The 26,778-nt window shown below is 35.4% G+C and overlaps 3 protein-coding genes across 10 annotated transcripts; 2 read left to right on the top strand and 1 right to left on the bottom strand.

Annotated features, from left to right (window-relative positions):
* The first annotated feature begins 209 nt into the window (after positions 1–209).
* On the top strand, positions 210–5,263 carry LOC100255618 (uncharacterized). 2 transcript variants are annotated; one of them, XR_002029144.2, is made up of 7 exons: positions 210–612; positions 1,727–2,453; positions 2,543–2,786; positions 3,248–3,310; positions 3,751–3,847; positions 4,056–4,236; positions 4,890–5,263. XR_002029144.2 is itself a non-coding variant. In XM_002278204.5 (6 exons), exons 1-5 carry the CDS (start codon positions 312–314, stop codon positions 3,826–3,828), a joined length of 1,413 nt encoding a protein of 470 aa, XP_002278240.2. In that variant the 5' UTR covers positions 210–311; the 3' UTR covers positions 3,829–3,847; positions 4,056–5,263. The 2 variants fall into 2 exon arrangements, 1 of the variants encoding a protein (XP_002278240.2); XM_002278204.5 differs by having other exon boundaries at positions 4,056–5,263.
* Positions 5,264–6,597: 1,334 nt separating this feature from the next.
* On the bottom strand, positions 6,598–18,086 carry LOC100250433 (heat shock 70 kDa protein 16). 4 transcript variants are annotated; one of them, XM_002278226.4, is made up of 10 exons: positions 17,792–18,086; positions 16,105–17,558; positions 10,508–10,720; positions 9,396–9,485; positions 9,123–9,287; positions 8,587–8,787; positions 7,786–7,932; positions 7,573–7,701; positions 7,350–7,480; positions 6,598–7,042 (listed from the first exon to the last, which is right to left on the bottom strand). In XM_002278226.4, exons 2-10 carry the CDS (start codon positions 17,272–17,274, stop codon positions 6,973–6,975), a joined length of 2,316 nt encoding a protein of 771 aa, XP_002278262.1. In that variant the 5' UTR covers positions 17,275–17,558; positions 17,792–18,086; the 3' UTR covers positions 6,598–6,972. The 4 variants fall into 4 exon arrangements, with proteins under 4 accessions (XP_002278262.1, XP_019072923.1, XP_059591257.1 ...); XM_019217378.2 differs by having other exon boundaries at positions 16,105–17,393; positions 17,792–18,021; XM_059735274.1 differs by having other exon boundaries at positions 6,598–7,480; positions 17,792–18,024.
* A 2,138-nt stretch (positions 18,087–20,224) lies between these two features.
* On the top strand, positions 20,225–24,719 carry LOC100245306 (1-acyl-sn-glycerol-3-phosphate acyltransferase). 4 transcript variants are annotated; one of them, XM_010646145.3, is made up of 7 exons: positions 20,225–20,404; positions 21,243–21,295; positions 21,424–21,769; positions 22,852–23,001; positions 23,358–23,456; positions 23,535–23,627; positions 24,170–24,719. In XM_010646145.3, the coding sequence occupies exons 3-7, from the start codon at positions 21,449–21,451 to the stop codon at positions 24,431–24,433; spliced, it is 927 nt and encodes a 308-aa protein (XP_010644447.1). In that variant the 5' UTR covers positions 20,225–20,404; positions 21,243–21,295; positions 21,424–21,448; the 3' UTR covers positions 24,434–24,719. The 4 variants fall into 4 exon arrangements, with proteins under 4 accessions (XP_010644447.1, XP_059591341.1, XP_059591342.1 ...); XM_010646146.3 differs by having other exon boundaries at positions 20,236–20,482; XM_059735358.1 differs by lacking the exon at positions 23,535–23,627 and having other exon boundaries at positions 20,231–20,404.
* Positions 24,720–26,778: the final 2,059 nt, after the last annotated feature.

Genomic DNA, 26,778 nt, shown 5'->3' with positions numbered 1-26,778 from the left:
TTTTTTAACATTATGTTATAATAAATATAATTTCAATTCTCATCTTCAACAAATATATCACAAATTTGGGCTTAAAAAAAAAATGATGGGCCCGAATCACGTCGAGGCCCAAAAGGCTATTTTCAATGATACATAACTTCTAGAGTAAGTTAAAAAAGATCAATATTACATTAAAGGCGCCAAAATCAAATTTTTGTTTGGCGCAAATTAGCGAAAATCACCCCTTAATAAATACCGTATTTCATTTTGAGCCCTCCGTTTTCTCAAAATAAAAAAAGTGCCCCTCTCTCTGTGTCTCGCTCTGCAGCTCCATGGCCGGTTTCGAAGCTCCATCGTTCTCTCTGGGACTCGATCTCGAACTAGATTTCGATTTGGAGCCCCGATCCAATTCTAATGGTACGCAACAACACTCTTTATACAACCATGCTCCTAGAAACCTTACAGTTGAATTCGAAGCGTATGTCTCCGACTCTGATCCGGAGGTCTCGGCGCCGGCTCTCAAGCGTCTCCGGAGAGGGCCCGGGAGGGTCCATAGGAGGGAGCTAGCGGAGGCGTGGTGTAATGTTGATGAGGAAATCGAAGAGTTTTCTTCGCAGGAGGGTTTTAGGAGAGGTAAAAGGGTTGGTTTTTGCGCTCTGTTATTATGAGTTTTTTTTTTTTGTTATTTTGGTGCAATGATTTGTTTGGTGGATGGGAAAGTGGGCGGAATGGAGCGGAATTACGGTTTTGAAGATCGGTTATATTAGAAAATCAAACCCTAAGGGGTAGAATGCAGCTATTTGGCTTCATTGAGTTGAGGCTGAGAGAAAAATAAGGAAAACAATGTAGTGATCGTTTGATGGGAAACTAGAGGAGAAGAAAAGAAATTGAAATTTGATGGGAAACTAGAGGAGAGGAAAATAAATTGAAATTGAAGCTTTTGGTTTTCCCTTGTTTGTTTGCGGAGAAAAACAAATGTGACTCTGTTATGGATTAATTAGTTGGCTAAGTCAGTTCTATGTTGTGCAGGAGCAAGTGATTTGCCAAAAATAAAAAAGAAAGGACAAATTAAAGAGAGTATAGACTGTAAAGTTTACAATTCTTCTTTTTTCCCTCATTTTCCTTGGGAACCAACCAGAGGGTAATGGATTGGGTTTTGTTTAATTGTAGGCAACTGCAAGATTCGTGTTTATATTCTTTTTAGAACTCTTTATTTGATATTTTTGGTTTATAATTGGTCCAGCTTCATGAAAAGTGAATCCAGAGCCTATCAGCCATTGCATATGAGGGTGCATATCACCCCAGGCAACCTTGACATACCTCCAAGGTTAGCTTTACGAATCCAAGTTCTATTGCCATAGAAATGAAGGTTTCTTGGTCCCTTAGCAAGAGCAGTATTAGGGGCTTTTTGTTATTTGGGAGTTCCCTCAAACAACAATTGTGTAAGTGTAACTAGATTAATGCAATAGCCATGCAAGGAGGTGAATGCATTCTTCTCCATTGTGATAACTAATGTCAATATTGGTTTGTATGAATTTGTGTTCAGAGAATAATACATTTCACAATCATTGAAAGATATTATAAGAGTACTTTTAGATAGCAAACAGTATACACATGTGAATAATTGTTTCTTTCCATTAATAGGAATGTTAATTTTTTATGTAGATATTGATATCTAGGGTCATTGATGCTTGTGTTTCCATGTTAGATTAATGTTTGCCCAGATCTAATATTTTCTTCTTAGCAGATGAGCATCCATCAACACAATATCATTCAGTGTGTAGCAGTTCAAAGTTCCCATTGCGAGCATCTGGGGTTTTAACCAGTCGGTCAGCAAGTCATAGGAAAGCAGGTAAAAGGGAGCAGGCTTCAAATCACCCAGCTTCTTCTAGTTTGGAGACAAGCAGCAGCAAACTGATGTTTCCAAAATTAACTATCAGTCCACTTAGAAGGTTTCAGTTGCTTGATTCTGATGATGATGATCCTTCTGTCATTGAAGATGCAAATCAAGAGGCTAAGAACACCCATCCATCTGCAAAAGTGAGACAGTCTAACCATAGGCAATATTCATGTGCAAGTGAAGATAAGAGTACAAAAACATTTGTAAGTATGCCTCAGAATGTGGATTTATGGAAAGACTTCTGGCCCAATAGGAGTGTTGGCATTCCCACACCTGCTCTGGATGAGGTCTGTGAAGAATACTTCAGGTCTGTGAAGGACAAGAATGTAACTGTGAAACTGGGCAGTGATGGGTGCATAAGTAATGAGAAGAGGTCTTATCAGAATAAAAATAACAGGAAAACTGTACAGCACCAATTGGACTTAGCAGATCCTCTTCCTCCAGCCCATCGTTACTTTTTCCATGCTGATCCAAGGATTCAGAAACTAGTCCGCAGTCGCTTACCCAACTTTTCTCCACTGGGTGTTGTTAGTAACACAAATATGCAACATGGTGCATCAGTCATTGATTACATGTAATGTTTTTTTTTCTTTGTATCCTCCTAACCATAGTGATACTTTGATGTATTTTGAGGGTAATTTTATGTTCTCATTGTTGCTACAGGAGTCAATTTAGCCATGGAGAAGCTTCAAAGAAGCAGGTAAATCAGGATGTTAGCATTGGGAGAAGCACAATGCAGGCCAGAAAGAATGCTAGAAAGTTTAATGCTGATGAAGCCTTAAATGCTTCTGGAAGCTGGGTGAACCCCAAAAGCTGTGCTAGTATTCCTAAGAAAGCTGGAAAAGGACAGGTTCATGCAAATGGTCAATCTGCTAGTAGGTGGTATACTTCCCCAGATGGAAGGAAGGTAAGTTCAGATCCTATATGTACTAATTTGTTCTTCAAATCTCAATCATACCCATCACAGGTGAAATTCATTCTCTGGCATGATCTTGATGCCAATCTCCTTGTTTTATGAATGTTGAAATCATGTATTGTTTACGACATATGTACATGAGAAGACGCCTCTGTGCATTCTATATATTATATAAAAGAATTGCTACTATAAACACTCTTCTAGCATGAATTCATATGAAATGGTGATTTGTCAAATCATGATGTTGCTTACATCCTTGCTAGATCTCTCTAACAAAAGGGAAAGAAAAAAATCAGAAATTAAAGCATTCATGACATGTGCCTTCACATGTGGCTATTTTCTATTTATTCTGGATCTTTTTTCTTGGTGGTTAAGATGTCTAAATAAATATTTTTTTCTTCCTAGTTGACAATCCACAACTCAGCTAATCTGCTTTTAATAATTCTCTCCAGGTTTATGTCACTAAAAGTGGCCAGGAGTTGACAGGTTCAATGGCCTATAGACATTACAAGAAGGTAGCTCTAGAAATATATTATGATAATGTATTGTCTTAAGTATATTCCGTATGTTGTCATAAGTCTTGTGTTTCCTTTTTACATTACTGGTTTTAAAACTTAGGTGGAAATTAACTGAAGTTTACACCATTATTCTTGAAAGAAATACATTTCCTTTTCTTTTCATTTTTGAGAGTCCTCTGGTGCTTATGACTCATTAGATATCATTGAGTCAAACCTGAAACTGAAATGGTTGTACTACATTGCTGATTTTGAAAAGAGATCTCATTTAACTGTGCACAGTCATTTTATAGATGTAGTGTTTTCACAAAAGAGAAAAAAAAAAATAGTACCCTGATTCTTAAAGTTGAGTTTAAAATATTTATCCCTGAATTATGTGTCACAGTTGAAACTGCCTTCTTTTGCAACTGTGGCACCTGATATATATTTGTTGCTGACAGGACAATGGAGTCAGATCTAAAAAGTCAAAGGGGAAAACTACAGCTAGAAGGACTTCTAAGAAGAAACAAAAAACCTGAAGGGTCTGCACTAAAATATGTGTGCACCATACATTTCTCTACCATTTTATTTATGTTGTAACTACTGTAGTTTTATCATTTATGAGCTTGAATGTACATATTTGTGTACTAGTTTGTTTGTATTTGACTATTTGTCTTCTTCCATTTACATTTTTGCCTTGCTCACCAAAGACAATGACAAAAAAAAAAAAAGACAACTTATTTCTCAATTTGAACCTTCATGCCAGGAAGCTGCTGTGTGGATTGAATTATTGACGGCTTTGGCTCAAAAGAACTGCTGCCATGAACCTGTTTAGCAGAAAACATTATGTGCAGTTCACTCACTAATCAAGGCATGGTTATGCTTTTGGCAGGGATTCATAGAGTGATGAAATGCAGTGCCACAACATGGTTTTCCATGCTTGCCATGTACATCCTTCCTTCCTCATCTCAATAAAACATGTACTTTCTAATGACCTGGAATGATCTGATAAGTCTAGTTGTGGGGTTTTAAGATTAGAACTTCAAAGCTCTGCCAATCCAGTGTGGTGTTGAGAATCAAGATGCATATTGAGCCATGGTATTATGAGTGTCTGAGTACCATGCTCGTGTGACATAAGTTTGTTGGTTCTATAATTCATCAATTTTGAAGTAGCATTCATTTTACATGATTTGTTTTTCAAACATGCCATTGCACTTGAAAACACATGATTGGGTAGAGAGAATGATAATTTTTGGTTGCATCCCATTTTCAAATTTTTTTCATCAAAGTACCATCTTGATACCTGCTTGAAACTTTTTTTAAACTTGTTTTATGTTGTCCTGGACTCAAACCTAGCTTGTTGTAGGTACTTTTATGGCTGGATCTTTGAAACTAAGTATTTGAGAGCAGTGTATCCATGGCTTGACATGATTTCCATATTTCATCTATATCCCAATACTGCAGAGATGATTTGCTTTGCTCTGTTTTCAATATCACCGGTCATCAATTGGGTCAACATGTCCTTTATTACTTTTATTTGTCTATATTGTCTGCAGATTAGCAGTAACCTCATTCTTTGCTTTTTATCATCTGTTGTTAGGTAATTACTTATCATTATCATAAATGAAAATTACAAACGGATGCAGTTGTTTCCTATACAATGGGGAATTTTATGAATGGTCTGCTGCCCAAGTGCCTGAATTCTCAACAGTGGGAGAAAGTTGGAGCACCAGATTCAGAATTGCCCTTGGGCTTATAGACCTCCTTAAAAAGAATGTATTATGTAGACCCATGTGGTTGTGTGTAAACTGGACATCATTTTCCCTTCAAATTTGTCAGTTCAGTTGTAACATTTGAATGAAATCATTGAAATGTACCTAGAATGGAGAGATTCAAGTGTATTGCACTTCTGCTTTTGATTGTATGGACATGTCATAAAGGGAACTATGTATTGCACCTACGTTTTTGACTGTATTATCATTGGCAAAATAGAGTTACAAATTATTCACGGCAGGAGAATTGCTCAAACCAAAGCGTTTGTTGTAGGATCTGCAGCACATCTTGCTTCATTTGCTTTTCCTGTGATGTTTATTACATTTCTTTATGCATTAAGGTAAATCAATTTTCCAAATTAGACGGCAACATCCAGATGACTAGGATCCCGTATTTATTTGCAGTCTGATTGTTTCCCTATTGGAATGACACGCTTCTGGAAGAAAGCAGAACACTGTCAAATTTAAATGTCCAAATGAAGTGGCAAATATGGGTAGTGGTTCTATACCCAGTGTGGGATTGGGCTTCCAAAAAAATTGTTTGTATCCCTTATGCCATTCCAATATATTTGAGACTCAGATTTGGTAGGGTGGTAAAGTTTGATACCATTTGGCAGTCTGATTCAAATGTCATATGTTTTTTTGCAGGTTTAAGTCGAGTACAAATCATATTTGGATCAAATTACTTACATAATGCATAATACTAATTTGACCTATCAAATTTAGTAATTGAGTTAATTAATTTGATTATAAACTTAATTTATTTAACCCATATTTGACTCATTTGAAATTTGATTTTGATTAAATAAGTCAATTAGGTCATAAACATATTAGGTAGATTGATCGTATTTACCTAGAAAAAAGACTTGATGTGACCAAATTATTAAATCGAATACATGATGTGTTATTTGAATAATAATTAGGTTATATTTAGATTCATATTTCATACTTCTAACCTAATTATTGTTCATGTGTTATGTTTGAATTGACTCAATTTAATCAAGCGCTTGACTGATAACATGATACAAACATAACCCACTAATACGAATTATCACCCCAATTGGGGTGGTATGGTGAGAACCCAAACCAATAGTTTTCACCCCAATCATGCTAAATATAATCCATACTAAAGGATTTCAAGCAAGTGGGAAGATTTCCAGAGGATATCATAGATTTGAGGTTGATGGTTTAGACTAACAATTCCAGATTTGGTGAGGGGTTTAGAGTCCAGACATTCTGAACAATCTTTGATTAAGCTCTCCACGGTCCACCTCTTTCTGTGGGGCATTCTCTCAGCCTCCTGATGTCCAGCTACAATCATCTGCAACCATGCATGCTGCAGAATGTGCTCAGCAGCCTACCTATAGAGGACAATGATCAGGATAGGGTTGTTCCATTGTTCTGCTGCAATTAGGCCTGTGTTCAAAGGAGTTGTCACCCCTGTAGTGGAGTCCTCAATGTTTTTAGGGCTTGATGCATCAATGTACCGGAGTAGATCACAAAATCTAAATGATGAGAAATATTGTAGCTCATAGATGCAGGAAATAAACTATATTTTAGACATCATCATCCTTGCATAACAACTATAAGTCACCAAGTTGACAATCCAACAAATGTACTATACCAAAAAGGGTTTCCAAATTACTGCAGGAGCAAGATCATGAATTACAAAACCATCAAAAACATCACTGCATGATGACCAGTTATACAAAACTAGCTCAAAACCTCATACCTAGATTTAGTGAATGAAAATTTGTCTCAACTGGGTTAACTTCCAACCCCCCCAAAACAATGGGGGGAAATCCAATAAAGAAAAGTAAAGAAAAAATGTACAGTTGTCAAAATCGAAAAGAGGACCTAAGCTTCAAACAACACTGCATTAATCCATTCCATGTTCTGATTATGAGTTATTCATGGGCCTGTGCCCTTGTGGTCCTCTGGATTTGGAGAAGTCCTGGAACCCAGTATATTTTTGCATTTCCTGAAATGTACCAAAAGAAACATCATTAAAATCTTGCAAAAACAATAACAAAATCATTAAGAAGAGAAGAAACTAAAGATGGAAATCATAGAAATTAATAGTCTTGTAAATATTTTGGGAAGATGAATGTTGTATATGATATATTACTATGGGCCAAAGTTAAAGTCAGGCATGTGTAACATCTTGTTTCCTATGTGAATATATAGATCTTTGGTGTCATAGTTTAAATATGTTCAGTGATATTTCAAAAAATAAAATGAAATATTTAAGCTTTATAAAGTGAAAAATGGAGGTAAAAGAGTTGTACAAGTCCAAATCCTCAGTCATCTTCTTGATATCGCTTGACCACAGTACTGGGTCAGTGTTCTTAGACAATGACTCTTGTTGCTGGGTTCTCTCTCTCAGCCACTGCTCAGCTTTGTTGCATTCATTAAGGATCTGCATACATGAAAAGTGAAAATAGTAAAAAAGTATAGACCAAAGAAACGCCACAATTATCATGGTTATGACCAACAAATCCACTGTCATACTTGCTCTCCGTCGTTAGGTGGGAGTGAGCCCACAGACATCCGATGTTCCACAATACAGTTCAACAGATCCCTTGTAGCCTGTGCCCTTGCCTCTTCATCTTTATATCGATTCTCAATAGGATCCACCAGCTACACAAAACCAACAGAAAATCAAGGAAAAGGAAGAAAAGTAGAAAGGGTGTCAACTTTTGGATTTTTAGAAGAGATAATCACCATCTTAAGATCCTCCAGTCTAGAGCTATAAGCATTTTCAGTTTCATCATCACCATCCTCGTAAAGCCAGTCCTCTGTCTGCTGTAGGCTTCTGGAGATGCCCTCTCTCTCTTGATCGCTTGCAAAGCTCCGATAGGTGTGGAAAAGCTATTTGCATACATGTAATATTTTAAAATCAAGCATATCAAGAAAGAGATTAAAATACAAAGTAAAGACCTGTCTTTCTTTGACTTAACTACTCTTCCATGCAGCCAGGTATACTCATTCACAAACATAAATACCAGGATAAAAGAACCAAACTCTAATGCTCAAGATCTAGGCCTGATATATGACAAAATATCCAATGCAACATATTTAGAACTGGGGTTTATTTAGTTTTTCGCTTTAAGCTAAATGCCATTACAAGCTTGTCATCACTGAAAGTTAAATGAAACCAAAACCCTGCAATATCTCCCAAGTGGCATGCTTTAAGAAAAAATATTTCCATACATTGCATAGACATAACAAAAATGAAAATTGTCACAGGCAAAACCATAAAAGCCATGCAGTTTATAAAACAGTACCCATACAACAAATGTGCATGGATCTCCCTGCACACCAATAAGTAGCATGGATATCTCTTTTACCAAACTAGAAATTAGTATTGAGTCCTGATATAGGTTAGAGTAAACATGGAGAGGCTTTGAAAGCCGGATGGGTTTTGACTTTATTAAGTGCTGGCTGAATCAAACTGAGACCAGGTATTTATATCTTGGATAGATGATATAATGATTATATCTATATTTGAATTTTGATATGTACCTTATTCCGCATGTCATAGACGTAAGACTCCAGGGCATTCTTCTTCTCTTTGGTCTGCTCCACAGTTCTGTCCTGTTGTGTCAGCTGAATTTCTTTCTCTTGTGCTTCTGAAAGCTCAGCCTCGGTCATTCCCCCATATATGTTCTCACTTACTGGTATCTCATGCCTCCTAGTTGATTTATGCTTTCTCACACCACCAGCCTACACAAGTTATTGGCACTCTGAATGAATTTTACATGTCTCTGGATATGTTTTCATAGCTTGTATATGTCGAGGAAGGTAAGGATCATTATAAAAGAACTTAAAAAAAAAAAGAAAAAAAAATCTACATGACCCTAAGTGAAGAACGTAAAATAAGTCTGTCAGGTCATTATAGTTCAATCATCTCAAATTTATAGTATATAAACTACTTTTTATACCAAAAGAATTTATAGTAATAAGGGATTTTTAATAAAAGGTGGCTTACAAGACATCTGGATGCATACACTATAGCGCAGAAGGATGTACTGGAATGGTGAGACAGAAAGCAAACTTACAGAAGTGGTCTGTGAAGATTTTGACTGAGTAGAGGTACCATCCTCAACACCATTTTCCACTGCCACAGAAGAACCAGAACCAGAAACAGACTCAGCCTCCATTTTGTCCGAGTTCAATTGTGCATGATCCCTAGTAACTGAATCATCTTCATGATCTTCTATCAACTGAGTCCATAATAATATTTGTACCACAAAGAAAAATATCTCAGAAAATGATGAAAACAAAAAAGAAAAAAGAAATAGTTACAGAAACAAATGATACTTTTGACTCACCGAGGCTGACTCAACAGTGACAATCCCATGGACGTTTAAATGAACTTTAACCTTTACCTTAGCACCATGAGAAGCTTGAAAAGGCCCAATCTGCAGAAACAGTAACCCATCAACTTAGAAGCAGTTGTCATTCACCCATGGATCCATGGTTATGATACCAAGCTATATGCCATATGTAAACCAAGAAAAAAAAATACATCTGTCTAATAATGATAATATACAAAATAGCAACGTATCCACCCTCCTCTCTTCATGTGTGTTATTTAACAGAACAGCAAAAAGAGGCCCATGGTTAAATTTTCATATCTAAATAAAGCTTATTTATCCATATCTTAAAAGATGAGATGCCCTTGCTCTTGGACAATAAAAACTGGGCATTTTGGATAAGAAACCTGCTGCTATGGCTGTTAGTCAAATCCTCCTATAGAGATTATTCTTGGAGTCAGAATTGAATAGTTCTGTTTAAAAGAGATCTGATGCTAATGATTGTTCCTCAGTGAAATCCTCCTATAGATATTACTCTTAGAATCAGAGCAAAATAGGTTGGCTTGGAGCCCTGCTGCTAATGGTTGATTTTCAGTTATATCCTTCTCTTGGGCTTTAGTGCAAAGAGTCAATGTGTCTTCTCTGGAAAGGAATTCGGGGACTGCTGGCTCCTTCAGAAGTGACATTTTCATTTGGAATGCAGTTTGGGAAAGGATTCTTACTTTCTAGCAACAACTCAACTTAGGCAAAGACGGATGATTCTCTCAAGCTGGTGCTGCATGTTAAGAAGGACCGGGAGTCTTCCTATCATCTTTTCATTCATCAAATCAAGGCTCAGGAGCTTTATCCTATTGCTTTGCATCTATTTGGAATTAATTTATTTTAGTTTATCAAACCTAGGTTATCATGGGAAATTCGTTGGTAAAAGGAGAAAGGAAGGTAGCCCTGATTTGTGTGTTCTTGTATGTTAGGAGGGAAAAAAATTGGACATTTGAAGTAAATGTCTATAAAATAATGTAAAAGTTTCAGAATAATGCATGTCTTGTAACGATAAGATAATACAATTTTCAAACGGAAAGATTTCTCCTTCCATATAAGCTCAAAAATGCTTTAAAGTGCGCATATACCGTAAAACAACCAATTTTTGAAGGCATGCCAGCAGGCAATTCATTTGGATTGGCATAGAATGCTTCCAAGTGGAACAGACTACTTCGTTGAAATGTCAGAATTTTAGCACTTGGAATGGGTTGGCCTTTTGGAAACAGTATGCTATTTGTCATCGTGCAAATTGGGACTTCATCTGATGAGAATCCTATGGAGAAAGGCAAAGAATCTTGAACCTGCATAAGAACACATACTGGCAATTACAATCCTCAAATGCGAAAATAAGCCATGCAAGTAGATACTTGTGTACATGTGTGAAAGTGTGCAGCAGATGAAAATCATTATATTATGTATTTAAATTTTATACTCACAAAAGAATCCTACCATGCCATTCAGCTCTATCTAACACATATTTTGTTGTTGTTATAAGAGCAAGGTTTCAGAATAAATTATAATAATAATCATAAAAATAGGTGTAAAGTAAAAAGATATGAAAAAAACAGATGTAAACAATCACCTATGAAAGGAAACTCTTCTTTTTTTCTTTTTTTTTGAACAAAGGAAACGTCTATTAGTAAAGAGAAATGCCAAAATGCGTCCCAAAGTACATAGAGAGTATATAACGGGCAGCTAAAAGCACCACCAAAAAACAAAGGGGTACAACAATGAACTGGCACTCCTCAACAATCATCTATGAAAGAAACATGCAAATCATATCTAGAATAAACCCAATCTGAAAATATAACAGCAAGATGATGCACAAGCTCAAAAAAATATTAAGAAGATTCTCTTAAGGAATAAGAAAGTGGGGAAAAAATAGATTCTACAAACCAGATGAGTACAAAAAATAAATAAATGACACCCACACAAATATCTAACAAATGAATGAACCTACCTAGAAACAGGTGGACATGTGCAGTTTCTAACAGTTTTTGGAAGGAAACCCAAAGAAATCAAATTATGACAACAGAAATGTTACTCTTCTAAGAGAACAAAAGGGAAAAGAATACAGATGCAAGTAAAGTTAGGCCTTCAAGGCCCAATCTTTTTTCATTATGCCTTATATAGCACTCTTTTTTGTGTGAGGCCCTAGCAAAAAAGCATCACAAGACTGGAAGACAAACTAATTTAACCTTGCTCACAATTATATGGATACTTTGCCCGGATCCTCATCCACTGGATCCTTTACATCCTAGGTAGTACTAAAACAGATCAACTACTTTTCATTTTCTTAATTATTTAACCTGTGCTTTGGAGATGCACCATTTAGTTTTAGTTTCCTAAAATTTTTTTAAACATGTATGAGTTCCAGGCCAAGCATGTGCACCTAGCAGCCCCTGTCAAGACACTTGAAACACATGTAGTGGCTGACCCTTCTGACATCACACTGCTTTAAGCATACTTGGATCAGAGGCTTACACTCCTAACCTCATCCAGGTCATTCAGGACAACTGGATACCATTCTTACAAGGCCCATGATCAAGGACTATTGTTTCATGTTCCCCACACCCTTTTTTCCCTTTACATCTATGATTATTATTTCTTGTAATCCTTCAGTCTAAGGGCCTGTTAGGTTCCCGTTTTCAAGAACTGTTTTCCGTTCTTTAAAACAAAAAATACAAAAAACTTGTTTAGGGAAAGGGGTGTGTTTTTGTCTTTTGTGTTTTCCGTGTTCTCAAAAACCACTTTTTTAAGAACAATAAAAAGATGTTTTCATTGTTTTTCACTATTCATAAAATAGATTGTTTTTCGTGTTTTCTCTTTCTTCTTTTTGTGTTTTCCTAACTGTTTTTCGTGTTTCCACAAAGGTGAGCTTCATCCAACCACCACACCCCCACCCGTACCCGCAAGCCCTTTCTTCTTTCTTAAATTATTGAAATTAATATACTTACACATGATTACAAAGTCATCATTTGTTTAAGAAAATTATAACTGTTGTAAAAATTTCAAAATGGAATAATTTTTTTTTAATTTAAATGAATTGTGCATATGAAAATTATTTATATATTTATAATATCAAGTTAATGAAAGAAAACACTTTATTAATTAAAAAAAATAACTTTCAAACATGTTTTTTGTTTTACTTATTCTAAAAAACTCTTTTATTAACTCAACAAAACATGTTTTTTTTTTTTTAGAACAAAAACTGTTTTCCAGAATTCAATTCCCATATACAATTTTTTTTTTTTTTTAAAACACAAAAAACTATTCTCAAAAACTGTCTTCCAGAACAGTTTTCAAAAACAACAACCAAATAGACCCTAATTTTTTTTTACTTTCTCAACCATACATGATAGTATCTATGCTCTCCTAAATCAACACTGTTTTTCCATACCCAATACAACATTTCTTTCTCCTAATTACTATTATAACGAAAGGACATAAATTAACTACAATTATTACAAAAACAAAAGAAATCAATGAGAAAATTTTGAAACCATTATTTCTATGTACTGTACTAATAAAAAAAGAGCTTAGTTCAATGAAGAAAAACATCAATTCATGTATCAAATCAACTTCTTTTTCTTAAAATTTTGTGTTTGCCTATAAAAATTAAATAAATTTTGCCTTAAGTGAAGAAAGATATTTTGTAGGTTTTTAAAGAAAATTTTGGCTACAAGTTTACCGCATATGCTAACAATGACTACCTAAAATCCAAATCATGACCCGCATAACTGTGAGACTATGAAGCCGGTCCACCTTGCACTATCGTCCTATAAAACCTTCCAACCAGTTGGGTTTAGCTTCTCCAATGAGCCACTAGAGCAAGTTTAGTCAAGTGACTACAACAACTCCGCTATGCAAACGTTAGAATCCTACTATCCAATGAATCCCGCTCACAAGATAAAGAGTGGCAGAATTGGTTTAGGTGGGAGGATCTTGACAATCCAAATTTTCTCTCTTTTTCCAAAACATTATCATAAGTTTGTGGGATCTTGTATTTTCTTTATTTGGTGTTAATTGGGTTCTTCCGTTTACGGTGAGAGACACTCTATTAAGTTGGTATGTTTCTTTTAAGGACAAGAAGCATAGAAAGGTTTGGCGGGCAGTCTCTTTTTGTTTATTTTGGATGGTTTGGAAGGAAAGAAATAGGATAGTCTTTGATAATGAGGTTTTGTCGATTCAAAGATTGAAAAATTCCTTTGTTTGTAATCTCTTATCCTGGGCTAAATCTTCTATAGTTGTAGACCCCTTAACTTTGTTTAACTTTGTGGACTGGTTGGATTCTTATTGAGGGCGGGTGAGTGCTTGTTTTTTTGTGTTTTTTGTTGTTTTTTTTGGTGACGCTTGTATACTCCCTGTATGCTTTGGGTCGCCTTTCAAGCACTCTTTTTCTAATATATCTTTGTGCATTTACCTATCAAAAAAAAAAAAAAAAAAGTTTTTTGACCACTAAAACAAGTGCTTGATACAAAATGAATGAAATCGTTGATAGGGCTGGTTTTTTATTACTTGACACTTGACTTGCTAAATGAAACCATCAAATAGTGGACATCAATCCATTTCTCCAATGGCATGGTAATGTGTTGGTTTTTTTTTTTTTTTTTTGATAGATGAAGACAACTTGAATTGAAAAGACGCCAAAACAAGGGGCACACCCTACTTATACAGGCAATATACAAAGAGAGCCAAAACAAGGTTGCAAAAAGAAAGAAAAAACCTAAAAAGGTAAAAAGCTAGCCAACATGCCAATCACCCAAAAAATTTAGAAAAGAGGGAGAGTCTAAATCTAAAAACTGCTGAGACCACTTTAGAAGAGACCAAAAAAAAAGGTTCCTCAAGCAGGGATCTGATATCTCTTCCTCTTGGAACGTTCTTCGGTTTCGCTCTCCCCAAATACACCAAAAAAGACAAATAGGAGCCAATCTCCAAATTGCTCTCCTCTTCTTCCCTAACCCCTTAACTTTCCATACCAGAAGCAGATTTCTCACTGAGGCCGGGAACACCCAAGTCCAAAAAAAAGATAGTAGCAAAGTCCATAGCTCTCTCGTCCTACTACAATGAATCAAAATGTGGTCTGCCGATTCCTCATTGTTTTTACAAAGGCTGCACTTGTTGACCATGGATCAACCCCTCTTCATTAACATGTCTACTATTAAAAATTTTCCCCAAACTACTTCCCATGCAAAAAAAATGAGTTCTAAGAGGGGCATACGAACCCCAAATCTCTTTGGTTGGAAATAAAAGGCTATTCTCAGCCCTTAAAGACTTACAATACGATCTGACATTAAACTTTCCCCTTCTCTCAATCTTCCAAACTAAGGAATCCTCCCCTTCTTGAACCTTTACTGTAGAAACATGTTCCAAAAAACGAGTCACCTCCTCCAATTCCCAACCCTGGAAAGATCTTCTAAAGTGCACCTCCCAACCCCCGCCTCCACCTCCTTGTCTCCCCTAAAGGCCAGCCACTGCAACAGAATTATGGGTTCCAATTCTGAACAACAAAGGGAAAAGATCCGTCAGCTTAGAATCCCCAACCCAAATGTCCCACCAAAATCTCGTGAGTCTATCATTTCCAATACGGATACTAGTTCTAAGAAGGAAACCCTCCCAACCCTTTCTAATGTCTTTCCAAAGGCCCATCCCATAAGAATCCCTTACCTCTCAAGTGGTCCAATCCCCTTCCTCCTCTCCAAATTTTCCAACAATGACTTTCCTCCAAAAACTCTCCCTTTCTAGAGGAAATCTCCAAAGTCATTTTCCTAGCAAAGCTTGATTGAAAACCTCCAAATGCCTTAACCCCAACCCTCCATGCTTCTTATCTTTACAAATAACCGACCAACTTACCAAGTGGATCTTCCTTCTCTCCTCCAAATCTTCCCACAAAAACTCCCTTTGAATTCTCTCCAATCTAAGTCTCACTTTCTTTGGGATTACAAAAAGCATCCCCTCAACCCCCCACCACTTGTTATGAGTAGATGCCTTATATTTTTGTAAAATGATTCATGTCTTGCCAATTCAATTCTTTGGGTTTGCCTGCTCTCATGGTTTTTTTGAAGGGTGTCATGCTCTAAATTTATATAAATTTAAAAATTACTTGGATGGGGCTTGACAATATAATAGTAGAAATGTCAGCATCCAACTCACTCAATTTTGTGATATTTATATAATTTGCAGCCAAAAATCTAAGCTTCATAATCGGTGACTATTTGCCCATTGGAAACACTGAGAGTCTAAGATGTTGGAGCATCAAGTTTAAATGCAGCTCGTTAACTTTAATATGCATATATAAAAGATGTTTTGAAACCTTCAATGGACAATAGTAACACATGAGGAAGAGAGAGAGAGAGAGAGAGAGATGCACATACAACAAACTGTAAGATTCATTACTAGAAAAATTGAAGGCATAAATTAAACAATACATGTACTTCCAAATAGTAAATGCAAAATTGTGATTGAGGTGCAACTTGAACATATAAATAGTCTATCTCAACCTGGATTAAATGCAAAGTGCATGTAGGAAAACAAGTAAATACAATGACAAATAAAAGATCAAAGTTGGCATACAACAGCATTTCATTTAAATAAAAATATATTAGCACCACAGAGTAATAACAAAGAACATTTATTTATGGATAGGAACCTGAAAGGTGTTGTTATTTTCTATCAAAATACAAACCTCGTAATCTCTGACCCGGAAAATAGGACTAAGCATAGCACACTGAAGAGCACATCCACGTGCCACACATTCACTTACATTCAGCGTTCTTCTGGGTTCTCTCCGGAATAAAGAAGCTAGCAGTCTAGAAATAGCTGGGATCCTAGACCCTGATCCGACAAGCTCAACAGCATGGATCTTGTCCACAGTCAACCTTGCATCAGATAGAGCTTGATTACAAGGAACACGAATCCTCTCAAATAATCCTGAAGCCAGATTCTCAAATTCCTCCCTTTTAATAAAACCCTTAACGTCTTTCTCATCCATCAAACACTCAATATTGAGAGGTGCTTCTGCATTTGCACTCAAAACCTTCTTCAACTTCTCACATGCCACTCGTAGTCTAACAGATGCCCTGACATTAGAATACACATCAATGTTGTATTGCTCCTTAAATTGTGCTGCAAAATATTTAAACAAAACCTCGTCAAAGTCTCTGCTTCCCAAACTTCTGTCATAAGCATGTGAAAGTATCTTCATATAGCCAGCCTCAAAGGATGCAATAGAAACCTGGGTATCACAATGGCCAATATCAACAAAAACAATATAAGTTGGACCTGCACTGGAGAAGTCTGTTTTGTAAATCCCATAACCTAAAGCAGTAGCAGTACAGTCATGTAGCAGTCTCAAAGGCTTCAATCCAGCAATTTCCGCAGCATATAAATAAGCACGTCTCTGCAAGTCTGTGAAGTATGATGGAATTCCAATCACGCAATCCAATATGGGAAATTCTAAATTTTTCTCTGTTATATCTTTCAGATGCGCAAAAAGCATTGCCAATATCTGAACTGGTGTAAAGGTATGCCGCTCACCCAAGTATTGCAAATGTATCAAAATGCCACCATCTGGGCCTTCAGAAGTCTCAAAAGGAAACATCTTTAACTCATCCTTAATGTGTGGTTCCGAAAAATTCAGACCAATCAGTCTCTTCACCTGAAAGATTGTGGATCTAGGGTTCATGGTAGCTGAAGCAGCTCCGGCAGACCCCAAAATTCGCTGCTTCTCCCCGAAACATACCACTGATGGGGTTTCACGTTTTGATTCATCATTCAACAAAACATCTATCCCTCGCTGCTTCACAACACTGATCACACAATTCTCATTTCCAATATCAAACCCCACAACACTCATTTCAACTAACCCAGAGCATATATCACCCCAAACAACACCACAACAAAATCTGCCGTACAACAAATGAATTCAAATCCAACCTCCTCACTTATCAACCAATCAACTCAGCAGAATTATTCCTAGAAAACGAAACACTGAAATTTCACCAAAGAAAACCTAAATTGGCCGGAACTGAATTGATAAAAAAACAAACGTTCTACTGAGAATTACAAGTCATGTTCACGAAAATAAAGCACAAAAAAATTCAAAACCCCCGCATTCATATCAATCCTTTGTCTCCACACCTGGTCAGCGAAAAAAGAAAAATCAAAATTTTGAATTACAGATTACAGATTACTAAAAAGAACAGCTTCCGCACAACTGAACCCAATTCAACCACTTAGTACGGAAACCATGTAGGACCCAAAATCTCACTTTTCCCATGGTTTCTGAGCAAGCAAACGAGGGGAGAAATTGAAGATTACTATAAAAAGTGTGAATGATTCGCAAATTTCAAGAGACATGAGAAATGGAATACCTGGTTAAGGAAGAGTAGAAGATGTGAAGATCAAATTGCCAAAACGAAACCCTAGAAACTGCCGATAGAGAAAATGGAGTTATCAGCGGTGGGGCGATAAAATCTCGGTTTTTTGGGGCGGAAACCAGAGAGCCGCTTGTAAGAATTGTGACAGAGAGCCTCCGTTTTCGGTGGACTAGACCATACGGGAGGTCTCCACATGAAACGCTGCGTTTTGAAGGCTCAGAGAACGAAACGGAGAAGGTAAATTGTAAACGGAGGACTACAGGACCCTGCTTTCTCTACCGTGAAGAGAAGAATACGGAGAAAACGAAACGGCGCGTTTCGACTCAAAGGGCAAGAGACGGTGAAACCAAAGCGCCGCGCATGACAAAGGATGAAACGGCGTCGTTTCAAAATTGGGTTTAAATGCAAAAATAACCCTTTTTTTTTTTTTTTTTAATAATAAAAGTTAAAACCCTTTGTAATATCCCATATCCAATAAATAAATAAAAAGTTTTTAACGCTATATAAGTATAAAATTCTTATTTTTAAAGTCATGAGGGTCTTTTAGATTTACAACAAATAATATTTATACGATTGAAAATTGATCATTACATTTTTTTAATGCTTTAAAAATTAGAATAATAATAAATAAATAAAAATTCTAAATAATTCCATCCATCAATTTAATTACCAATTGGGATATATTAAAAAAAAAAGCAATAATTTAAAAAAATTAGAACATAAACGATGCCCCCAAACATGGGTCTTGTTTGGAATAATGTTTAGTGTTTTAATTTAACTAGAAATTGAACCCGTCGGAGCCACAAGACAATTTTGATATGATGAGGGTTGTGGGTGTTGAGTCAAGTTGCTATTGAGAATTAAAAGCTAAGTAGTCAAAATCCAATCAAATTAGTTTACTCGATTTTAAAACTAAGTTTTTTTATAAAACTTATATATAAGATTTAGCATCATATAATAAAATAAAATAAATCTTACATGAAAAATAAATATAGATTTAGCTTATATCTTTAAAAATTATTTTTAAAAAAATTTTAATTTTTAAAACCATTACTTTTTAAATAAAAATTATTAGAATAATAAGTATACATCATATGTTGGTAATTTTATTCTGATTATTAGAATAATAAGCATACTTTGATTATTTTGTTTATATTGATTATCACGGATATCTCGTATGTTTAAATTGAGTTATTTTATTCAAAGCTTTTATTATAATCCCTAAAAATACACTTATTCACTCGTCTTTGATGTTACCCTATTAGACATAGATTTTTAATAAATCCTCAAGAATTTTTGAGTCTTATATAAAAATTATTGTTATTTTTAAATTTTAAAAACAAAAAAAATAAAGAATATTGTAATCAAATGCAATTTTGAAATATAATGAATTCCAAATACAATAATAGTTCCATTGTAATTATTATTGTAATCAAATGGACAGATAATGAAGTAATTATTAACATTTTTTATATGACTTTTGAATATGACATTTATACAATATGTTTAATGTGAATAATATTTACAATAAGGCATCATTGAAAACAAGGGTAGTTGTTATAATATCCATATAATTATTTACATAATTTAGCAAAATTTATTTACTATAATAATAACAATAAATAAATAAATAATTTACTAAAAAAACTATATAACTTGAAAAATAATTCCCTTGAAAGGTAAGGGTGATATTATTTATCCTAAAAAAATAATCATTTTATAATTTATGTGAAAAAAAAATTCTATATTTAGTGAAATTCTAATAAAATAAGAATTGACCTAATTGAAATTGAAGTCAATATAAAAATAAAGGTAATTAAGTTATTATAATGGTATAAATATTAAATATTTCCTAATATTTTTTTTAAAAAAAATATTTCTATCTTTGACACATTTCCTGTGGGAGAAAATTTAAAATTATGCCTCCTACCTAGATCCATCATCCTAGAAGCATCTCACCTTCTCCCACCACATGGAAAAAACCAATTGGTAAGGCATGTTTGGTGTATGTTTCACTTTTATTTTTTCTCATATATCATGTTCATTGCTTTGATGTCATTGGTGATTGGGATGCTTCCGTTTTCTACCAATGGCCAAACAATATTGACCATAGAACATTGATAAATTTGGTTTTTTTTTTGTTTTGTTTGGGGAAAGGGAAAATTTCTTATCTTCAATTTTGGCCACTATGATCACAAAGAGTCACTTGCTCATTTGACTTATAGAAGGTCATGCAATCATGTGGGTATTAATTTTTTTTTTTTGTTGTTTCCTCCAAATAAAACCCACCTCACAAATGCTCCAAACAAATCGATTCCAATTACCCAAAAGAAAATTTATTAGAGAATTAAAAAGGGGGAAATGAGAAAGTAATAATAAAAATATTATTGATAATGGCACAACCGTAATTTAAGTCAAGTCCATGTTGGAAGAAGGATGGAGGAGGGAGACGTAGAGAAAGTGTCGATGACTATAATATGATCGTTTCTGAGACACAAATTTGAGTGTCTCACCCTCTTTCAATCATCTCCCAGGAAATTGCTTTCAATCTTCCTTCACTCTCTCTTCTTTTCCGTGTCATTCTCTCCAGTATTTTCTTGAGAATTGGTACGTAAAGACAAGTCTCCTTTGACTTCTGGACACTCTGTTTTGGGTTCCTTAGGACAGGAACATCTGAACATGAAGGTCTTTGAACACCCCAATTCAATTTAGTTGATTTTATTCGGTTCTTGTTGAAATTCTAGCTATCCCAGATTTTGAGTCTTTTGCTTTATTTCCGTTTCCTTTATTTTCTTTTGTTTTCTCGGGAATCAGGCAGAGTTGCTCTGTTGCTTAGGCGAAGAAAATGAGCGTATTGAGAACCCCACTTCATCTCAGTTGATTTAAGTCGGTTTTTGTATAAGTGGAAGCAAACCCCGTTCTTAGTTTTCTGGTTTTCCTTTCTTTTGTTTTTCGTTGCTTTCTCGGCAACCAAACAGGGTGTTATTGGTTCTGTATAACCCGTCAGTCTAAAGTTTGATTTAGTGTTTCCGAGAAAAGAAAGATTCTAGGAAATTTTGGTTTGGCTAAGTTATAGTATGGGCAATTGGTTGGGTGGTGTGGTTTTAGCTATCCTTTTTTATTTTATTTTTTTCCTTTACTTTATTGGTTACCAATCAGGGTGTTGTTGATTTGGTTTAGCTATTTTCTATCTGTTTTTATTTAAGATGCTAGGGTTTTGAATTTTCCTGCTTCGTTGTGAGGTTTTAAATGTTGCAGTCTTTATCAAGTTGTCTCTGTTTTGAATTCTGGGCTCCGTTTGGTTACCTAGATAACGGGGAAAAGAAGGACACGGCTTCCAAAACTTCAAAAAATTCTCTATATTTCTTCCACCTACTCTCCAGCCACACAGAATTTTGTTGACACTCGTTAAGTTTTTTCTCAATCTTTTCTGTATTTGACTCAGGTTTTGTTGGATTAGAAGACATCAAGTTTTCCAAATTTTGAAGTTCTGCACAGGTAATCTATGAAGAAAATGGCTATAATCTTCCTTTCCCTTTGAATTTCCTCTGCTTTCTCAGGAACCAAAAGTTATAGCATCGATTCTGCTAAAATTCATTCCAATCTTCTTTTTCATCTACTTTTAGCTATTACATTTTCATTAAGCACGGCATGGAGAAAACTGCAAGTGGTTCTGTTATGAGGAATAGAAGGTTGGAGAGTTTCTTCAACGCAAGTCCTATTCCAAACATGGGGGTGTCCTGGAAAATAGGCTCCAAGAAAGGGGTAGGAGAGAAGCCGAAAACCGATTTGTATGTTGAGGATGATGGATGGCTGTCTATACTGATATCCTGGATTCGGATTGTCACATGTTTTGTGTCGATGATGGTTACTACCTTTGTGTGGGCCTTAATCATGCTTGTGCTTCTTCCATGGCCTTATGAGAGACTAAGGCAAGGGAATATTTATGGGCATGTGACTGGTCGAATGCTGGTAAGCTACTTACCTTTGATTCCATGTCAAGCTGGCTTGTCTCTCTAATTCAAAATCAGACAGCTTTCATGTTGGATATTTTTGTATGTTTCTTTCTCGGGTTCATGATAACTGTAGTAACAATCCTTTTAGTGCTATTTAGCAGAAAAGATGATGAAAAGCAGATTTCTCGGGTGTCCTTTGACTGAGGTTGCTGAATTCTCTGGTTTTGATTCTAACATTATCTCCTTAAGTCCAACTACCACCTGTTTACTTGTTTCTAACAATTGCTTTTCATCATCTTATGCATTTACAACTTGCAGTTGTGGAAAAAAAATTCACTTTCGATGTGTTGGCATGGTTGATTTTTAGATGTTTTGGATTCACTACTTCATGATTCATGATAAAATTATGTGCTCTTGCCGATGTAGCAAACATCAGGCAGACCAAGCATAGGAAAAATCACCTCGATTACTGAACTGGTTTTCCATGCCAAAATAAAATTAGGGGTCTCTTTTTGGGGGAAGATGGAGACCAACAATGGGTTCATGAATGAGGGTACAATACAATTACATTGTCACCTAAACTTCAGTTTCTAAAGCCTTTTTTTCAGAGTCCTGGAAATTTGTTTCATACATAGAGAAAGCTTATATATATGGTTAGAAGTTAATGTGCAGCTAGGTGCCCAAGGAGAAGTACACTCTTTTCTCAGTTAATTGTTTGATTCTTGACAAGCCCGAATATTTATCGATGCGAAAACGAAACTGTGACCACAACTGGGCATTGTTTGGGGAAGGTTATCTCCTTCAGGTTTTGGCAGACCTATGAAATGCTCATTGTATCATAAGAGGGCATAACAAGACAAATGAAAAGATGGGGTTGAAAAACTATGCCTGTTAATCTGAATACCATTAAGAGATAAATTGGGTTTGCCTCTTATACCCAGTGCCTAAAGACTCCTCTTTCCTTCTTGATTATTAGTAAATTGTAATAACATTCTTATGTTTGATGCATTTCTGATTCTGTGTGCATTTCATTTTAGTTTTTAAAACTTTGAGACAGCTATGTTTGGATGATTAGAATTTTCAGGATGTTGATCGCAGATGTGGATTTTGGGGAATCCTATAAAGATTGAAGGTGCCGAGTACGCTAACACAAGGGCTATTTATATCTGTAATCATGCATCTCCAATCGACATTTTCCTTATGATGTGGTTGACTCCAACGGGCACTGTTGGCATTGCAAAGAAAGAGGTATATATACCAAAAGTTTTAATCATACCAAAAGTTTCTTGACTAGGCAATATCCAGTTCTCTAAAACATAATACAGCAGGGATACCAAGAAAGTTCCTCCTTTCCTCCAAATCTGTCATGCAAAACTTTCTAACAGAAAGAGACATGTTTGGATATTTATAACCTGGGATATGAATGTCATTGATCTGTTTTTAATCATCCGTCTAGATGTAACACCTGAGATGTGCATGCTAGCATCGCCTAGTAGGTTATGTGCATTTTTACTAGCATACAAACATTTAAGAGCTTACAAAGGAAGGGAGAGATTTGAGGTTGATAGAAGAAAACACCTTGAATGAAAAGTTATGTTGTGCAGATTGTATGGTACCCTTTGTTTGGGCAACTTTATGTCTTGGCCAACCATCTCCGCATTGATCGCTCCAACCCAACTGCAGCCATCCAGTCCATGAAGGAGGTATGACACTTTTCTTCTGACATTTTGTTTGTGGCATATTTTGTTTCTGTACCTAAATAGCGTTTCTTCGATGCTCAGGTGGCTCGTGCAATTGTAAAAAACAAACTGTCCTTGATCCTTTTTCCTGAGGGCACCAGGTCCAAGGATGGACGATTACTCCCTTTTAAAAAGGCAATCTCAACTCTTTGATTGATAATACATCGTTTTTGTTTTGGACTTTCTATGATAATATAGCCAGCTGAACAATGTTGATCGTTTAGCTCCAAGCCTCACACCCAGGTCTAATTAATACTCTCATCTAGAAGAGGCTAGAAACATCTATGGTCTGATGATTTCCATTGGGCATTGGGTGAATGCTTTGATTAAAGATTCATTCACCATACAGCTTGGAACAACCAGTTGGCTGTTTGGTTTATGCTTTGATCTTAGAGCTGTTTCAAGCATGAATTCAGCTGTTTCATGGGCACCACCCAAAGGCATCCGGGTGAATCATAAATCCCAATGAACATGCTGTCTGAATATGGGATATTTATGATAATGAATTTAGTCATTGTGATGAAGATAGGGGAAATGAACAGAAGGATCCCACTCTAATCACAATCAATCATAACCATCATAATCTTCTGCATTCCGATATTAGGCAGTGTGTATACTGTTTCCCCACTCTCTTGCTCTTGCTCCTTACTGAAGCACTTCTTGATTTTCCCTTGCAGGGTTTTGTCCACTTGGCAATGCAATCGCACCTCCCTATCGTTCCAATTGTCCTGACAGGCACTCATCTTGCATGGAGGAAGGGCAGCTTACATGTTCGACCAGCACCCCTTACTGTAAAGTATCTTCCCCCAATCAAAACCGATGATTGGACTGCAGACAAGATCGATGACCATGTAAAAATGGTACATGACATATACATCAAACACCTCCCACAGCCTCAGAGACCTCTTGTGGTAGAAGAAGAAACTCCCACCAAGGGCTGAAGTTTATGGTTGAGGTTTTACCTCTTTGATGTGTGCTTTCTTCAGTTGAGTTGGAAGAATTTCACAAAGTGCCATGATAACTGCTACAATAAGCCCACATTCAACCTTGATTCAGATATCAGCAGAACCTACTAATGTGTTGTGCTGCCTTTTGTTGAGGAAAATAAGCCTGGAAGTCACACAAAAAGAGCTTCCTTATTGTGTTAGTCACACAACCATTTCATGCTTTTAAGTTTGGGTATATTTGGTGCAAACACTATATCAATCTAATAACTTGGTTAGGTCTCTTGCCACACGTAGGGATGACAATGGGGCCAGTTTTGGGTAGACCATATCCATCCTGACCGCCTCGATTATTTAGACCTCTTGTCCCAAAGAGGTAGCATAGGTTTAACTTTTCTATATTTTTTTTAAATCATAGTTATAAAATTTATAACTTATTTTTATGAGAAATAAATTCTTTCTATTTTATGTGTGAAAAGAGAAAAAAATTAAATTATATTATTGGTAAATTTATTTAATTATATATATAATTGGGGCTAGTCGTGACAAAACAATACTCCAACTTGATCGGCGCTTTTTGAAAAAAAAAATATATATCATAACTTAAATTGGAATATTTTTCTATATTCTAACCAATGTGATATGTTATATTACAAGAGTATTAGATTTGTTAAAGAATAAAAAATTGAAATGAAAGATATTAGATATTTCGACATAAAAAAATATATTGTTTTTGGATGCTTTTATTTAAAAAATACAAAAATCTCTTTCACATTTAGCATTATTTGAAGTCCCAAATTATTTTTCAATTAATAATTTTTATTTTTATTAATAATTAAAATATTAAAAGTTTTATAAATAAAGAATTTTATTTTTTTGAACCATAGATTTAGTTTTTTTTAAATTAAAATTTTTTGTTTTGCAAAATGAGTAACATGAAAAAAAAAATTTAAAATAAAATATGTGAAAAAAAAAAAAATTATGAACCATGGGTCCTTTCTTTGTCTGTAAGATTATTAAATCCCATACACAAAGAATAGGAGAAAGATGATAGATATGTTATTAGGTCACTTATCTTATTTGATTTTTAACTAAACATGATACAAAATAAATAAAATGAGATAACATAGTTGTAAGGTTTGAGATTATAATGCTTTATTATCATTTGTATTTTTTTGTATGATCGTAAAAATAAAAAGAAATTAATTTTTTATTTTAAATTAGAAGTTAATGATTGTTGGATCATGAACTTTCGAATTTGGTTAATTGACGGACGAGTCTGACTTCCCTTTGGAACATTACCTGATGACCAATAGAACTTTATATGTAATAGGGCAAACCTTTACAAGTAAAAAAAGTCAGGTGTTCCTGATCATGCTTCGTTAACATTCAAGTTAATGAAATTGCTACACAAAGGAAGAAACCTAGTAAGAAGTAATTGGCATAGAACTCAAAATATGAAGGTTGAATAATGTGCAAGAGATGAAGAGGCTTGCCCTTCTACTAAGGCATAAACGTTTTAATCTCAACCTTGTATGTTTAACCCTAATTGAGTTGATTGTTATCATGTTAGCTAATTGTCACGGACTTAGTCATTTACTAAGCTCGTGCGACACTTAGACAAGTCAAGATGCTTGATCTTGCTAAGTCAGTCTTAATCCCAATGCTTAGCTTGCTAGACTAAGACACTCGCGACTCAGAAGTTGTAGAAGGCGTAGTAGACAACTCTTAGAGAATAGAAACTCTTATTACTCAAGGAAGCCTTTACAAATGCTTTGAGGACTCACTTGCTTGGTTAGAAAATGATTTGGATGGTGCCTTGCCCAAATGAGGCCCCCACCTATTTATAGGCACCAATGGAACTCTCTGGAACCTTGGAGGGTTTCTTACAAATCAAGAAGATTTTAGAATACCTTACACAATTCTATGTACAAACCTATGTACAAGAATAATCAAGAGATTCCTAGAATTATCTAGAAAGCCCTGAACTCCTTTCATGTCTTCCACCATAGTGTAGAGATGTGTGGATATCTTTAGACATCTCTAAAACATTTCATACTCTTTCCACCAATAACTTAGTGTAGATGACTCCAAGAATTTCTAGAAACTTCTTGGGCTCTATATAAGCCCACGAGAGGCTCATTTGAAGCATATGACATAATAAAGTTGTTATTGGTTAGGCAACAACAACCTTTTAGAATGCATTAACGTGTTAAGGTTTTCAATGGTTTATTAGGATTGTCTCAATCAAAATTGAGAACGGTCAAGCATGCACTTTATGGGCTTGACCAACAATAATCATTGACAACTTTTTTATCATACCTTTTTGTCCAAATGTTGCT

This window comes from Vitis vinifera, chromosome 19 (assembly GCF_030704535.1).
Source record: "Vitis vinifera cultivar Pinot Noir 40024 chromosome 19, ASM3070453v1".
Classification (NCBI taxonomy): domain Eukaryota; kingdom Viridiplantae; phylum Streptophyta; class Magnoliopsida; order Vitales; family Vitaceae; genus Vitis; species Vitis vinifera.
Note: the sequence above shows the minus strand (reverse complement) of the source record. Positions and strands in the feature narration are given on the sequence as shown.

Bases quoted from the DNA above. Each gene is read 5' to 3' on its own strand.
- LOC100255618 (XM_002278204.5), top strand. From the start codon at position 312: ATGGCCGGTTTCGAAGCTCCATCGTTCTCTCTGGGACTCGATCTCGAA. The intron at 613-1,726 runs GTAAAAGGGTTG...TCTTCTTAGCAG, and splicing joins GCAGGAGGGTTTTAGGAGAG to ATGAGCATCCATCAACACAA. The intron at 2,454-2,542 runs GTAATGTTTTTT...TTGTTGCTACAG, and splicing joins GCATCAGTCATTGATTACAT to GAGTCAATTTAGCCATGGAG.
- LOC100250433 (XM_059735274.1), bottom strand. From the start codon at position 17,274: ATGAGTGTTGTGGGGTTTGATATTGGAAATGAGAATTGTGTGATCAGT. The intron at 9,288-9,395 runs GTGAGTCAAAAG...TTATGGACTCAG, and splicing joins TCACTGTTGAGTCAGCCTCG to TTGATAGAAGATCATGAAGA. The intron at 7,702-7,785 runs GTGATTATCTCT...GGTTTTGTGTAG, and splicing joins GACTGGAGGATCTTAAGATG to CTGGTGGATCCTATTGAGAA.
- LOC100245306 (XM_010646145.3), top strand. From the start codon at position 21,449: ATGGAGAAAACTGCAAGTGGTTCTGTTATGAGGAATAGAAGGTTGGAG. The intron at 21,770-22,851 runs GTAAGCTACTTA...TGTTGATCGCAG, and splicing joins ATGTGACTGGTCGAATGCTG to ATGTGGATTTTGGGGAATCC. The intron at 23,457-23,534 runs GTATGACACTTT...TTCGATGCTCAG, and splicing joins CCATCCAGTCCATGAAGGAG to GTGGCTCGTGCAATTGTAAA.